The sequence below is a fragment of the Thermobia domestica genome, chromosome 13, assembly GCF_964235325.1.
Source record: "Thermobia domestica chromosome 13, izTheDome1.hap1.1, whole genome shotgun sequence".
NCBI classification, from domain to species: domain Eukaryota; kingdom Metazoa; phylum Arthropoda; class Insecta; order Zygentoma; family Lepismatidae; genus Thermobia; species Thermobia domestica.
Window position 1 is genome coordinate 19,902,476 of NC_137466.1, and position 17,223 is coordinate 19,919,698.

At 36.8% G+C, this 17,223-nt stretch overlaps 1 protein-coding gene across 4 annotated transcripts in view; it reads right to left on the reverse strand.

Moving 5' to 3' along the window:
- LOC145668041 (chymotrypsin-like protease CTRL-1) overlaps nt 1-17,223 on the reverse strand; it is a 501,380-nt gene that overhangs the window by 121,065 nt on the left and 363,092 nt on the right. For 2 of the 4 annotated variants that reach the window (XM_081735517.1, XM_081735515.1), the window contains exon 3: nt 12,927-12,989. The exons of the other annotated variants lie outside the window; for them this stretch is intronic. In XM_081735517.1, coding sequence (XP_081591643.1) covers nt 12,927-12,989 — 63 coding nt within the window. The remainder of the gene's footprint in view (nt 1-12,926; nt 12,990-17,223) is intronic. 4 annotated transcript variants of the gene reach the window in all.

Here is a 17,223-nt window from a genome sequence, read left to right on the forward strand (position 1 = left end):
TTTTAGTACAACAATAAGAGTGGAGACAACGTTTGACTTATACGATGAATAAATCTCAAAAATCATTTCTCGATATCTATGACCATTTGCGTTCTTCGACGATTGAAATTGAAAACGGAAGTACTAGTAAATTTCTACCACTTTTGGTTTTAGTGGTAGAAATGGTGATAGTATCTTTCCTTCAGACACTAAATCGATTTCGGATATCAACTTATGGCTATCTATTACCGTTTTAGTTTCACTGCGGTCAGCGTTGAAACAGGAATTGGTTCATTTTTACGACTTTAGTTTGAATAAATGATTATTAGAGAAGATGGAATCTATTGTTGGGACACTGAATCGATTTCAAAAAATTGCTTCTCGACATTTCTTCCTTTTTTCCTAGATGGAGATAAATATTGAAACTTGAAGTACTAGTAAATTTTTACCACTTCCGGTTTTAGTAAAGTGTTACAGATGGAGTTACCTTTTCTTGATATACTGAATCAATTAAAAATCCACTTGTCGCTATCCATTGTTGCTCTTGACGTTAATCAACGTTAAAATCAGAAACAGTTGACTTCTACCCTTCTGGTTTCAATAAAGGGTTAACGGAGGAAATAAATTGCTTGGAACGCTGAATCGATTGCAAAACACCACGTCTCGTTATCTCTTACTACATTTGTTCTGATATCTGTCGACATACAGATAGACGAATGAACATAGCCGTTCTATATAACACTTCCAACACCATAAAGTCTAAAAAACAAACATGGTAATTGCTGTGATGTTCAATCTTACTAAAAGGTCAAATGTTGAACCACATGTGGAAAGAATTGCCAGAAATAAAAACAAAAATTATTTTTCCCATGTCAACTGAATTTTAATATATACTGTATGTCGTATGCATGTAACATCAAAGAAGGTTGCTAATTTGATTGTTGTTAATATTGATACCTACCACTTAATACCTCCTATGCAAATACCAAAATTCAAAGGTGTGGGTTTTGTAGTTAGCCTTAAAAATAAAAGAAGGACCCACAAATCTGAAGTAATTTGGAACCATTACATAAAGAAATATGATACATTCATTCAAGCAACAATACTATGAAGCACAATATAAATCAATATAGCCTCTTGTAAATATTTTTCATATAGAGCAAGATACTAATACGAATATTGCTCTACATAAGAAAGAGTGGCTACCTACTCTTGTGCTACAGGATTAACCCTTTTAGGATTTCCATTTTTCGAGGTAAATTTTAGACTTTTACTCAAACAGCTGCTTCCTTATTGTGTATTGTAGGATCATGGTCATACCTCGTTTTCTTCAGGATAGAGCAGGCTTTCGAATGGTACCACTCGCTTGTCCATATTATAAACCAGAAACGAGAAAATCGAGGAAAACCGGCATATTTTTCGAAATTTTCGAGATTTTTTGGGCCTGGATTCACGTAGGAATCTGATTTCTTCTTCCTTTTTTTTTAAAAAAAAAAACGTAGTTGTATGCACAATATGTGTGCAAAATTTCAATCATTTATCTTGAAAACTAAGGTCGGGAGAAATTTTTGAAAGTCTGAAAGTGACCCATTTTATATGTATGGGTCATATATATATATATATATATATATAAGTCATCAAAATTGGTGCATTGATATCGAAGTTATAAGTGAATATACGCATATTAAAGTTGCTTAATTACACTTCCCACACTACACCTGTAGAGGTGTTTCATAGTCTAGCTCTAAAGAGTATGATTAATTATCTAATGAAATTTATATGGAACCACCGAAAACACGTGGACTTTTAAACAAAGAAAAAGAATAATTACAATCAATAAACCAGGTGGTTCACTTGCGCCGTACTATTCGTAAATAGATGACCAACCATACTTATGTGAAAAAGGAGTTGCCTAACTCTACGGCGCACTCAGGTTGCGAAACGACAGTTTTTAAAACTACGTATGATCGCTAGGTGGAACTTTTGAGTCTATTTCTGTATAATGGTCATAGACTTCACTAGTAGTACAAATTCGTAGAAAGTGACTTCATTTGTGGCAAGATGGCTGGTGTTGGAGGTGTTTTTATGTAAGGAGAACACAAACATGATTCTTATCTGTGACGAAGTCCGTCCGAAGATCGGAGGCTATACCAAGAACAATTCCTAATGCGACGGTTAGTGTCAGTGCATATACTTAGAGATACAAAAATAATGCTTAGAACACACGGCTCATACAGTATGCAAGCAAGAAGATACAGATCAGTACGTGACAACGAGGAAGAGTGATTGATTATTTTCAAGAACATCCAACACATAGTAAGCAAGCAATGGTGATTATTTAGTCATGTTTGTTAATTTCTTGACATTTAACGTGTCGCACTTATACTATAGTGAACTACTGCGAGTTGACACTTTTATTAAATAACCCATGAGTGTCAAACTTTACGTCATGACTCCCAGAGGTGTCGTGGTCTAATATGGGTGTTGTTGTGATTTGTTAAATTTCATTTAAAATGCCGTATTACATTCCATTAAACAACAGCTCATGTCTTCACGTGGCGCAATGACCTCACCGTGGATAGTGTTTGTTCCTTTGTGTGAACAGTGCGAGAACGGTCCTGAGGGGTTAATACAAACGCAATCAGGAAAATTCTTATCTTTTAAGATGTTAATTCTCATTCTCATTTCTCTCTCTCTCTCTCTCTCTCTCTCTCTCTCACCCACTCACTCATTCTGTTGTAAAGCAAAATGAATTCAATCTTTAAGTGTCTTAGAAAAAGTATCCTTTCTATCTACCTCACACAAAGGCTGTTAAGTTAAATTGCATATGCACTTTTCTGAAAATGCGGCCCAGCACAACTGGATTCCTATCTTATTCCCTAATCTCGTGAAAAATCATCCAGAAAAACTGTAAACGGGCTTTGAGATTGAAGATGTCGATTAACCTGGAAAATAATATTCGTAAACTTGCTTTCAAATGAAATGTTACATTCACACGTTCACAACTTCCTTGCCGTGGAGTTTGACCAACTACTCGTTTCCAACTCGAAAGATAGGAAAATGGTATTCACTTGGAAAACCAAAGAGTGACTGAACATATGAGAACATGTCTATCCGTCTATACAAATATTTTCGCGATTATACCTGTCATAACTGTCATTTTCTTGATCCATGTATTTTCTTTCCTGTCTTTCAGGGTTATTCCGAACATATTTAGCTTAACTTATTATTTTCCTAAGTTGTCTTAATACAAATAGTCAAAGTTCCTATAACCTGTGCACATACTAACATGATTACTACTCATAAATTGGATGAACACCAATGATCAATATAGTGTCGAATACATTATTTCAAATAGTGTCGAATACGAAATTCAACCTATGTGTTAAGTAAATTGTGTGGAACTAAGTACAATTTGAAAGACACTTGTGTGTGATATTTCGACACCTGCCTATGACAACTCTGCATTTAATGACGTTATTGTTTGTGATGTAAACGACGCTCGGAGTGAATAGTAAGTAATGGTAATTAACATCTATGAATATTCTCCAAATGCTCATTTGCTAGTATTCTATACCATTTGCTTCGATGTGCACGCTTCTTTAGGAACGTTCGGAAAATGAAGATCATGTCATCTTAAATTGTTTTTTAATAAACAAGATGATTTCTATGTAACTTAGTTGTATTTCTAATGTTCGTATTGATGTGCTTGAAGTTATTATCTGACATATCTGGGTTAAGTCAGTTAAATGAAAGAAAAGTTGAATGAATTACTTCGACTTCGTGGAACTTTGACTTCGAAGATTCAGATAGGTAACAGGAGGTTATTTATTTTAAATGGAAGATGTCTTATTTAGTGGTGGTTTTGGAACCTACTGATTTCTTCTAATTGGAAACTAAAGGTCTGGTTTAGATAGTCTAAAATAAAATGTTTTTGTCTGTTTAATTGGTGAACAAATTAGATCAGGGTATTTGATTACCAGTTACTAGTATATTATTTAGGAATTTCGTCTAGACTTCATTAGAAACATTCGCTCATCGTTGATGCTAAACACACCTCTTGTCATGGAACTCGATCCCATAATAAAGTAATTGTTGAAACATATACCTTAGCAATTTTCTTCACTCTAACTTTTGGGTTATCTTATTTTATTATTTTTTTTTACCTCATTTATCGTAGATGTAGATTGTTGTTAAATAATACTTTCTTGGAATAGCTATTGATTTCTAAACAACTTCCACGTCTCTTTTGCTATACGAGTATAACTTGTTTCTTTTAGTATTGGAGGAAGGATTTACATGATACCTCCAATATAATTCTTAAATGTATGAGACACATTTCTTTATACGAAGACAAGGAGCTTTTGTAAGCATTGTTATCCCTTGAATGTAGGCAACCCTGCTTACTTTACTGTATGGTTGGTTTTCCAACTTCACTAATTGTACGGCGCAAATGAACCACCTGATATATATATATATATGTCCGTATCAGTGGCGTATTTAGGGAGGCTTCCTGGCTTAAGCCCCCCCGAAATCTTACTATAGTAAAGTATATGAAATATCTTACAGAATTTTCACATTTTCAGGCAAAGTCCCCCCCGAAAGTTAGCAAAGCCCCTCCCGAAACAAAATCGTAAATACGCCACTGGTCCGTATCATACACCTAATCCGGAAAATTCGGGGAAAACCTGATTTTTTTCTGAAAAATTACCCCCTCGGAATATTTGCGCCCCTCGGGCTCGGGCCTAGGTTCACGTAGGGATCTCAAAAAAATTTAGAAATACTCAAAGTTGCACACAATCCGTACGCAGAGTTTAAATCTGGTATCTTGAAAATTGAAGGCGTGAAAATCTTTTGAAATTTACCTTAAGAAAAAAAAATCATGCGCCTCCGCTCCCACTTGGCGCGGCGCCACCAAGTTGACCATCCGGTTCCAAAATGCATCTGGGGTGTCCTTTGGTCCATTCTTGACTTGGCTGATAAAAAAAATCGGCTTAAATACCTGTTATAGAACCTAAATAAGCGGTTCAAGACAATACTACGCCATGGTATCTAAAGATACCTTAAATCCTAAAAGGGTTAATGGTGATTAATTGCAATGTAAACATTTAGTATTTGGCTGTACCATGTAGAACATAGGCATAACTAAAGGGGCGGAATGGCAGGTCCCATTAAGAAACAGTTTTCTCCCTCCTAGAATGTCGCTGGGCTACATCTTGAAACTGTGGTCACTAAGAATACCTTCAAAAGCGAAGACATGGAAATTAGTTGGAGAGGATAAGGACTTCATTCCAATCTACAGAGTCCAAAATAAAAGAGGCAAACTGAAATTTCACGACACTAACAGACTTAAGCATGGAATCATATTCCAGGGATGTTTGTTAGTGTACAATAATGTATGGAAGCCAGACCAGAATCGAACATAATGTAAGTTTCACAAATGAAATACACAACATGAGCCAAAACGTAAAATACCCGTGTTACAGCCGTGATCCAAAATGGTACATAGGATTCAGATGTTCTTGGTAATCTTGTACAACTGCTAATACTGTACAGACTAGGTTCCCTCGAATTCTGTACATCGATTCCCCATACTGTTATGAGAATGTTGGGACTTTTCTGTGGAAAGCATTCCATTCGTCTAATAGAGTTGTTCTTAGATCTGGAAGGGCTTTGGGATGAGACGACAGCTACAATTTTTCTTTCCAAGGCGTCTCACATATGATCAATGGGACTGGGATAGGGAGAACGTGCAGGGCTCGAACTTCGTCCGATATCTACCCTTTCAAGAAATCGTCCACTAGCTGTGCACTATGGAGACAGATCTTATCGTCCATGTATAGGAATTGTGGTCCGATGGCTCGAGAATGACTGATAGTAACTTGAACGATTTCTCCGTGGTCTTTCTGAGCAGTCAGTATGCCTTGCTTTATAACAACATACAGGTGCGTCTGTCCGTCAAGTATGATTCTGTCCCATATAAATATGAGATTGATTTGGTAGTAGTCCGTTTCTCTGATGGAGCGGTGATAATGGGTTCCAGTTTTCCTCCGCACATGGATAATAGAGTTATAGTCTGGAGATCTGGGTGTATTCGTATGTCTATAGTAACGCTTTGTTAATGTTGAATAACGGTCATCCGCGTGTATTATTTACGTTGCTCCCTTGTACTAGTCGTTTCGTTATTGATGCTATCTCCTGGAGCTGCTACCATATTCTGGAGACCACATACTGAAACATGTTGCTGTCTGCTAAAATTGCTACCACATTCTGAAACAGAGGCGCACCCACGAGAGGGGAGATCCACCGGTCCGGGCCCTCACCAAAGCTTCCTAACTCAACATACATTTGTACATTCTTTCAATAAAATTGAAATTGTATAACACCGAAATGATTGATGTAGCGTAAAAGATTTCTTCCATTTCATCTGTACTCTTTCTCTTATAGAAACAATCTAGTTCTATATTTCTTTTCTGAAAATATATTGCAAGTATTTAACAATTACTTATCGTCTTATCTGGTTCAGAATAATTTCCGTTGTATACCAGGAAGATGTAGTAACTTGCCCCCCTACCAAAGCTTGGACCCCCTCCCAACAAGTATTTCTAGGTGCGCGCCTGTTCTGAAGATATATTGGGCACATTTAACTACCTTGCCACTTCGGTTTGGGGTGGCCTTGCTTCCATTTGAGCGATTCTTCGCCAGTGCTACCATAATCTAAACATTGCCAATGAGCAATCATAGAATTAAACAGCACACGCTCACTGAAATTTAATTGTTATTTGACATGGTAACCGTACTGTACGCATTGCTCACCTGTGGCAACATTAGTAGTTTGCACGACTTTCGTCATGACATCACGGACCGTGATCACATGGTATGTTTATGTGGTCGCGGCGTTACGTACTGGGTATCCTTCACTGTATTAGCATTTTCTATCACAAATGTATCCGTTAGTCTCACATTTCCGTTTGTCACTTTAATTGTGAACATGTGCGTATATAAAGCACTTCAAATAGCTATAGGAGTGTCTGTTGTGGCAGTTTTTCTACTAATCGACGCGTCGAAACACGACTAGGAATTACCATCAATACAATAGCTGAAGCCAATCTGAAAACGAAATGTGTGATAAGGTTCTTTAATATCTTTAGTGAGTATAGACTTCTTTGTTTTAGCAAATTAGGTCGTATTCGAATCTTAAAGAAACAGATTGTATGAAAATAGTAATAAAGCATAATGTAATTATATTGTTAAGTAAAGTTAAATTACCCAATGCTATTGTATGTAGATCTATTTGTGTTGCTCAAAAATAGAAACTAATAATCGGATAGATAAGTGCAGGAATATGTACACTTATCTAAGAATTCTAAGTGTAAATTACCTATGTGTAAAACCGTAATATAGAAATTGGCTTTTGTTATTAACATAGATTGCTTGAATTAGTTCCTTCGTTCAGTTATTTACTATCAATAGGACATTGAAAATACAATGATAAACTATTTCTGATATAATACATTTCAGTTATCCATTTACATGGCTCTGTAGAGTCAAAGTAATCATCTTTGTGTTTCAATAGAACATACGAGGAAAAAACAATACAAACAAAAGTATCAACAAAGGAATCTACTCTGCAGTAAAAGACCATTGAACTAAAAAGGAAAGAAGTTTGAAGAGACGAATAGTTCAAGATGCGACTGCTAGCAAGTCATCAAGCAATAATGGAGGTTAGAGGCTAAGAATGTAATGCAAAAGGAGAATAACAAACGTTCCTTTGAGAAGTTCTTAGTTTTCAGAAGAAGCCACGCTTCCCTAGCAAAATATCCCATTTACACAAATGTTGTAGAATATTAATTTTTATAAATCTTCTTGCATTATGCGTTACGTTGGCAGTTATTCGAATGTGCTACACATTTAAACGGGAAGTGCATTTGTTTTAATGTCAAAATATTCATTTATGAAATATACAGGTGATAGTTAAGAGTCGTTTAAAAAAAAATCGCGATTTCTGCTTTTCCTTTTCCAGTTTGTCATATTTTGGTACAGGAAGAAAATTCGAAACAACCCTCTGAATGTTTTAGAATTTGGTCTCTACAAGTGTGGCTTCTAGGCACTTGTATATGGGAAAGAACAGACGGACGGAATCCAAAATACCCTTGTTAGATAGGTACAGACCATGAAATGCGCAGATGGGTAGAGTTTATTTATCAGGATCACAAGACTACTACTATGGTGATTCGAACGTAAAATCCCACCTTGCATATGCGCTCAAAGCTGTGAACAAGGTGGTTTATTATTCTGAAGAAATCCGATGTTTGCATATATCGTCGCTAGCCGATTGTTCGTTTTTGGTGGAGCTCCTCCGTGGCTAAGCGGTTAGCGTACGCGCCTTTGGCGTGGGAGACCCGGGTTCGATTCCCGGCGGGAGCTCATGTGGTTCGGATTCCACGTTAATCAGTAGGTCCACGTCTCATATAGCCTCGCTACTGAAAGGGACGCTCAACTAAAATCAACTCAACTCAACTCGTTTTTGTTGACATTTATCTCGTAAAATATTCCCTGAAGTTAGTCACTATTTCCCAACAATCGCCATTAAAATCCGTTAACATTTTTTTTTTAATGCTAGGAATCAGATATTGAAACTCCATCTTTCACAATGCATGAGCAGAGGCCGACTAGGTTCGGAGTCTCGTTCGCATTAGTTCCGCGGCCAAGCTTTTCGGAGACAAATGTCATTGTTCAATTTGAAGGTGACCACACAGGGAAGTACAATTTGAATGACAATACAGTCGAATAGCGGTGGCAAATACATTTTATCAGCCTATCGACCCAGTATGCCAAACAGAAGGCAATTTGCAAGTTGTAAAACATTATTACCCTTCACCTCCTCCATAATAAGTGAACTTATCTTGCAAAATGCGTACTGTTTGACCTGTTCACTGTGCTGGGCACCCAAGGAAACCCCTCGATACGAAAAATGAAGCGTGTATCTAAAAAACATAGTTCCTTCAAACTCTTTGCAAGACTTGTTCAATTTTGAACTTTGAACCCTCGTAATTCAAACATGCTTGCGATCGTGGATTTCTCCGTTTGTGTAATTGATGCATATGTAAAAACGAGTCGATTGAGCATATTATCGATATGAAGTAAACCCTTATTTAAACAAACTCAACAAATTAGGTAATATCTCAATAGAAAGCAATAATCTGCCTTATGCAGAGTCGTTCTGACGGGTAATTAGTGCCATACTAGAGAGTTCGACTACCATATGTTTCCTGCAGTAGTCAAGCCTTTAATATGACGCTAATCATGCGTCAAAACGACTCTGCATAAAGCCCATTGAGTTTTATTTGTATAAATATACTTCTTCAATTTGTGAATGGTGCAGAATTGATAGTTCTCTAAACATTTTATCGTCCTATCATAATTTTATAGGAGATCCGATGGTACAATTTGTACCATACGGGTGTTTTATGGTACATTGTGTTATAACTCTCCTTTTCTCCTTTTTCGTCCGGTTTTTTGTTTGTTTTTCAAGTCCAGAGGCATTGTAGAAGACCTTACGTATGGTTTCACACCTTTCTGCGTCGAGACATAGAAGGTGATGACGTCATAATTCTAAAATATATACTAGGAATGCAATGGATGTATCCGATTGCAATGAAATGAGCTGAGCGAGCTTAAATCATTCCTGGCCATTATGCAATAATAAATGCCATTTTTAATTGTTGACAAAAAAATCGCGTGAAAACTTTTTCCCCATGTTAAGTCTATGCAAGCGTTTTTCGGTGATTATTCCTCGATGGTACATCGGATTTTTGATTTCGACCTATGTTGTCACTCAACACGACATACTCTATCAGCGTGCTAAGTTTGGTTGAGATCGGCCAAACGGTCTAGGAGGAAGCGTTTTTCGGTCATTATTCCTCGATGGTACATCGGATTTTTGATTTCGACCTATCTTGTCACTCAGCACGACATACTCTATCAGCGTGCTAAGTTTGGTTGAGATCGGCCAAACGGTCTAGGAGGAGTTCGCGGACAACCAAACGGCTAACCCGAGTATAAGAGCTTCGCTTCGCTCAGCTCAATTATCTTTTATTAAGCCTATGTTCATTATTTTCTGGCGGGCTTATTTTTGCACGTAGAAGATTGGAATTTTGCACAAACACTGAGTCCACCGAGTAGTATTTACCAGATTTTTTTTCAGATTTCTGCGTTAAAACAGGGGGGATCCAGAGGGGCAAAAAGTTGAAAAAAGGGATATTTTTACCAATAAATTCCTTTCTTCGGAATTTTCCCACCTTAGATACATGATGGAGACATGTGAATAGTACCGCCTGAAAGACAGTTCCATTCTGAAGAGAATGATGTGCAAACCATGATCCTAGGGTAATTAGGGATGTCTCAGGGAATTTTTACAAAATATCCTTCTGTATACGGGAATATGGGACATTGTCGGTATATATATATTTTTTGGCGGGCTTACTTTTGCACCTGGAAGATTGAAATTGTGCATAAACATTCAGCCCACCTAGTAGTATTTATCAGATTTTTCAGATCTCTGCGTTAAAACTGAGGGGGTCCAGAGGGGCTAAAAGTTGAAAAAAGGGATATTTAGACCAAACAATCCTTTTTTTTCGGGATTTTCCCGCCTTAGATACATGATGGAGGCGTGTGAATGGTACCGCCTGGAAGGCAGTTCTATTCTGAAGTGAATGATTGGCGGATTATAGTGCTAGGGTAAATAGAGATGTCTGAGGAAATTTTTACTTGAGATCATGGTGTTTTGCGGTAATTTGAGGCATTGTGGGGATTCTTGATAAAAAATTTTCCCGCCCTTAGTATTCAAGATAGAAACTTGAAATTTATCACACACATTCAGTATACCAAGTACTATTTATCAGATTTTTTTTTTTAGATCTCTACGTTTACACAGAGCCGTTCCAGAGGGGCCCAAAGTGTGAAAAGAAAATCCCCCCGAAATTTTCCCTGTGACATCACTTTTTCCTCTCCTGGTATATGGTATGAGCATGCAAGTGGTATTATTTGAAAGCCAGCTCCATTCTGAAGAGAATGAGGTATGAACTATGACCCTAGGATAAATAGTGACGATGCAGTAGCTGCTTGACTGAAAATCTAAAAAATACCCCAAAAACCGAGGATCCCTTAAGGGTTAAAGATCATTATAATGGACTTTTTAAATTGTTTTAAATACGAATTTGAAACCAATAAGTTTGAAAGAGTTGTACTAGAATTTCCGCAGTAAGAGATTAAATATTACTGCTATAATTCTCAGCAAAAATATTCTATTTGCATATTCCAAATAATAACTGTATTCTCAATCTATAATTTTAAGACTTATGAACGTTTCTGTGAATAATTTCTACATGTATTTTTTTATCATCAACTTTTCACTTCCACGAATGCATGATAAATATAAATGCATGCAGGGGCAATTTCAACATGTCCCTTTCCTTTTAAATTTAAAAGACAAATGAAGACGAATTGATAAAATGTTACATTGTTAAATAACTGTGTAAGAGAAAACGAATTCTTAAATAACTCCTTTCGTTCACGCGGAAGGATTCAATACTCAACATGAATACAACTATATTCAATACTCCAAATTTCGAAAGGCATTCATCTGACACTGTGATCGACAGAAGAAAAAAGCCAATTTCATGCAAAAGATATATAGACAGATGGTTATCAAAGTAATGGAAACATTCAACTTACCAGCTTAATATGACGTGAGAAACCGTTAGCCTACAGTACAATACTGATTCTTCGCGGAATAAGTGTCTATAAGTCATGAATAGTTTTCAAGAAATACTGTGCCTTCATCATGTAATGAAGAGGGATACCTGCTCCGGAGTCTAAGCTGCAGGACTGACCAAAGGTATTCAATAATTTTGAAACCTGGAAATTAGGTGGCCCATTGAGGTGTTCTAGTTCATCTTATGTTCATGTTCCATCAGATTCACACGGCGTATGTTCAGATTATGTAACATACAAAATACTGCAATTGTTACAGCATGCTGGTTAAGGTATTGATTGTGTTTCACAGCCGCTTTTTTCGCATTCGTTCTATAGTTCTTAGTGACAATTCTCTTCAATGCTCGTAGATCTCAATGAGAATTGTCTTCCTTCCAGTCTTACCTGAGCCAATGTTTTACCATGAGTGCATAGACAGTCACAATTTTGGACATGTTTCCTTGAGACGATCGCGTAGTACACGACTAACAACAGCCAGGCGTTGCACATCCTTACTCATTGTTCCTACCACATAGATTATATGTGTTTGGAAACTATACGAGTTTCCGTTATTTTGAGAACCATCTTGTTTTTATTGTCTTACAATATTCACCCAGAAAAAGTATTAATACTATTCCTTGTTACAGAATTTAAAATGAAGATCTGAAATAATTACGTTAGTTGGAATTCAAATAGTGGCAACTATTTTGTTACTAATACAAATAAGAAATGGCCAAAACGTCTACTGTTCTTCAATCAGATTACCAGTGTTCTCAACAGCCCATTGCCAGCAATGTGAATGTCTGTTCTGTTGATGTTCTGACAAGTGGCCTAAATGAAGTCTCCGGAGTAGTCCAGAAAGGAAATGGTATGAAGTGGTTTCTTCATATTTGGAATTAAATCATATTCACAGGTACTTAAGCTGTGATTTATTGAAGTACAGTAGAAGTTTTACGCAAATACCTCTGATATTAGTAGTTATTAAATAGTTCCCACGATTGAATTTCCAACCCATGCACATAGATTCAATTAAGTATCAATGAAAGCTAAAGACCTATAATTCAGAAACAGTTTAAGTAATTATATTCCTCTAAGAATGTTGATTGTTTACTATCCGACTGTGCACGTGCGTGTTATGTGACCTAATTCCTATATAAGTGCGAACATTTGGTGTTTGATTGAAATTAGCTCACCCTCTTCGTTAATAGTTGTTGCCCTCTGGTCAAGTAGAGAAGCTGGTCCAAACAGGTGATGAACTGAGAATAAAAAAGTACAATAACTAACATAGTTCTATAAAGATGTTACAGCTGCTAATTTTTATAAAATTTATTTTCCTAACCAAATCAATGAATGTCCGTAGATAATATAACAAGTGAAATACGCAGAGTTGTAAGAAAACAAATTCGTCCTTCATTAGATTTTTATTCTTTTGTGTGTGTGTTCAAGACTGATATGTTTATGTTATGTCTAATGATTTAGTTAAATTGTGCATAACTCCGGAACTCAAACCTTGCACTACACAAAATTTCACACGCTAAGAAGCAAATCAAGGTCTACCATCATACCAATTTAATCACAGTCAGATGAATTCGGTAGATAGGTTTTTGTTTTGGAGTACATAACACGAAGTTGACCGCCCATAACTCTGTAACATAATATTTTACATGGTTATATAGCAGGCCAGGGTATAAAAATCATTCCAAATTTGGATTAGGGTTTAAATTTCTGAGCTTTTGGCATGGCCATGTTACCCGTCACGTTTGAGGGATGACGTTCCTAGGCGAACACACTAAGTTATTCGGGGAAAGAGAAGGAAGAAGGTATTAGTGGAAACGGCCTGGGGCCTACATGTTACGTACCACTCCGGCATTGCCTGGTGTGAATGATAAAAACCCACGAAAACCTCATTCAGGATGACTGGCCTGAAAAAGATTTTTACACTTTTTCGACCGAGTGCCCCCACCTGGAATCGAACCCGGGACAGCTCGTATCGAAGGCGAAAGCGTTGGCGACTAAGCTACGCGGGGCCATCGATCTCAAATTTGATCAAAATCGAATCATAATTTTACTTACATTATGATAGTTTCCTCATGCCTATATGTATATATATATATATATATGTATGCATATATATATATATATATATATATATATATATATATATATATATATATATATATATATATATATATATATATATATATATATATATGTGTGTGTGTGTGTGTGTGTGTGTGTGTGTGGTGTGTATGTATATATGATTTTTTTGTGTTCGAAATTATGACGCAAATTTTGAGGGCCCCTAACTCTGGAACCGTACGGCTGCACAACATAATGTTTTCCATACTTATAAAGAGGTAAAGTAAGTCTAATCTCAATCAGATGAGTTCGGTGTATGTGTTTTTGCTTTTAAAATTATAACGTAAAATTTTACTGCCAAAACTCCGTAACTATAAGGCTATGCAACAAAATATCTTATGCTCTTACAGTAGATAATGGTTTATTATCGTGGCAAATTTAATGCCGATAGGATCACTTATATGAGTTTTTGCTTTTTGGAAATATGACGCAGAATTCTACCGCCCATAACTCGGGAACCGTAAGCACAAAATAATATTTCATCTCCTTATATATTACGTCAAGGTCTACTATCATGACAAATTTGATTCCAATCGGATCATTTGCATATATATATGAATTTTTATTACTTAAAAATACGACGCAAAATTTGACCACCCATAACTAGGGAATCATAAGCCAACACAACAAACCGTTTCGCAGATTCTTATAGTAGGTGAAGTTCTACTACAATATCAAGTGTGATTACAATCGAATAAGTTTTGTGTATGGGTTTTTGTTTATGAATAAATGACCCAAAATTCGACGGCCCATAGCTCGAGAACCGTAAGCTGCACTACGTAATACGTATTTTATATGTTTATATATTAGATCAAAGCCTACCATGATGCCCAATTTAATATCAATTGGGTCTTTTATATATTTGTGGGTTTTGGTTTTAAAAATATGACGCGAAATTTCACCTCCTCTAACTTGGGAGCCTGTACACAATATAGTATATCAGATGATTTTATAGTAGGTGAACTTCTACCACTATGCGAAGTTTGTTCCCGATCACATGAGTTTGGTTATGGAATTTTGTTTTCGAATATATGACGCAAAATTCGACCACCCAAAACTTGGGAACCGTACGCTTACCTGCACAATATAATATTCCATACGCTTACCAAGACGACCCGTTCGGGAGCGTAATGCTCCCGGAAGTACGTTTTTTTCGCGCGCTACTCTAGCCAACTGTTTGACGCGCTATCCTAGCCAGTTGTTTTAAATTAGTCACAAAATTTATATCATGGAGTACAAGGGGAGCCAAACGAGCCCTATATCATGGAGTACAAGGGGAACATAACGAGCCCTGCGGGGCTTCTAACCCGTTCCTACTACTACTACTACTTATCTGCACAAAAGTAAGAAAATCACATTTTTGAGTATTATTTTCATATTATTTTAATTTAAAAAGTGTTATAAAATGCAAAAAAAATGTTTAAAAAAACTTTCCTCGGGCCGGGTTTGAACTCATGCCAAAAGAGATTTTCGTTACTAACACGGCCACGAAGACCAACAAGAACAATCGTTTGATTTCTGCTATTTGACTGCAACGTTGCAAGAAATGGATAATGCCAACCAATCAGAACTGTTTTTCGTTCCTACTTCCGGGAACATTACTCTCCTGAGCTAGTCCTTTACCAAGCACCACACAAACGTTGATCCCGATCTCATATGTTTGGCTGATCTCGTACGATATATACGGTAGTGCAGTGCCGGACTGGCCACGTTGGCTACTTGGCGGTTGCCAACGGCAACGCAGAGATCACGAGGTGCAGATCTGTAGGCCTTGGTCCCAATCATAATCGCAAATGCTTTTTTGAGTCTTAATACCAAAAACATTGCAGAAGGCTAAGTTCGTCTTTCCGAAAGAAGTCTTCTCGTCCCCCCTGCTCATATCAGTACGGCCCCGTGAACTAGTAAAACTTCGTACTTAGCAAAGGCTCCCTCTAGTCCGTAACGGTCCCTTAACTTATTCGCTTTCACCTATTGTCTCATGCGTACACCGTTCATATATACTATACAACTCCCCTCTCCAGGCTCTCCTTTGGAAAATGAACGAGTCTACTGTGGGGATGGGACCACGGACACATGGCACGAAGTTGTTTTGTACTACATATTTATTTAATACAGAAAATACGATTCTGTCACTTATCACGTTTTTAATATATATATGAGCAGGGGGGCTTTAAGGACTCGCGCCAAGGGCCCTAAACTTGGCCAGTCCGACACTGATATAGTGCCTTTGATTGTTCATGGGGAAATCAAATGAAGGACGAAACAGAAATAAAACCTATGAAACTTAAGATCTAATAAAATTACATTTTCGTTCAAATTACACTAACTAAAGCCAGAGAAAACAATATCAGGCATTAAAAGAATAAACCAAATTGCCAGTAGATAATGTTTTTATACCTAAAGCTATTACATGTACGTGTATTTTATACCTATACCTAAGAGTTGCCACACATACACACGTATATAATACACATGCACAAAGGTCACCATTTAGTTCGAAACTCTTTGTAACTTTTAAACTAATACTTAAAAACACTGAAAGTTTGTGCGATGATTTATATCTACAAAGAAAAAGTGTTTGACATACTCTGCAATGCCACAAAGTTAGCAATATTGCCAATCAAACATTAAGTTGTATAATTAAAATGGTATTACATGTTGAACGAAAATTTATAATGTCGCATTTATTATCGAGTGTTACTAACCATTATTCGCTATGCTGGAAGTATGTATTAACATTGGGATGATATTGTTTTCCTCATCTCTGACCTGGTAGAAGAAATGCTTTAGCCTGAGCTAGGGGTATCTAATTGCAAAAGGAAATTATGTGTGGTTATCTTGCTCAGTTTCTTGGATTTGACAAAATAACAGGGTCTACCTCTGCAATTTTCGGAAGAAGCACCAACTCTTCGAACTTACGAAATATGTAACAATTTGATAGATGTGTCTAGGACCGGGATATGCGCCTCTGTAAACATGGATGGTCCATCTTCCATTGCATGTCGAAAAGTTCCCAAAGTTGAATTTGGAAGGTTTGTGTTCTCTAAGATAGGGCTTTATCGTGGTATACAGGTCCCAAAACAATGTCCCAACCAGTTTTTCTGCCTCTCTCCAAGTATATCTAAAGTTGGTTTTTATTCCCCACTATTTTCCACACCTCCTGATTCTTTTTCCGATCGTCCCAACTGATTCTCTTCATTCTACTTCAGGCCAACATCTCGAAAACCTCAAACTTATTTTCATTGATTTTGCTGCAATGTTCACTTTGTGCCTCATAGAGTACAATACCGCAAACGAAACATATTGTAATTTTTTTCGTTTAACTCTTTATTTATTGAAGGATCCACAAAA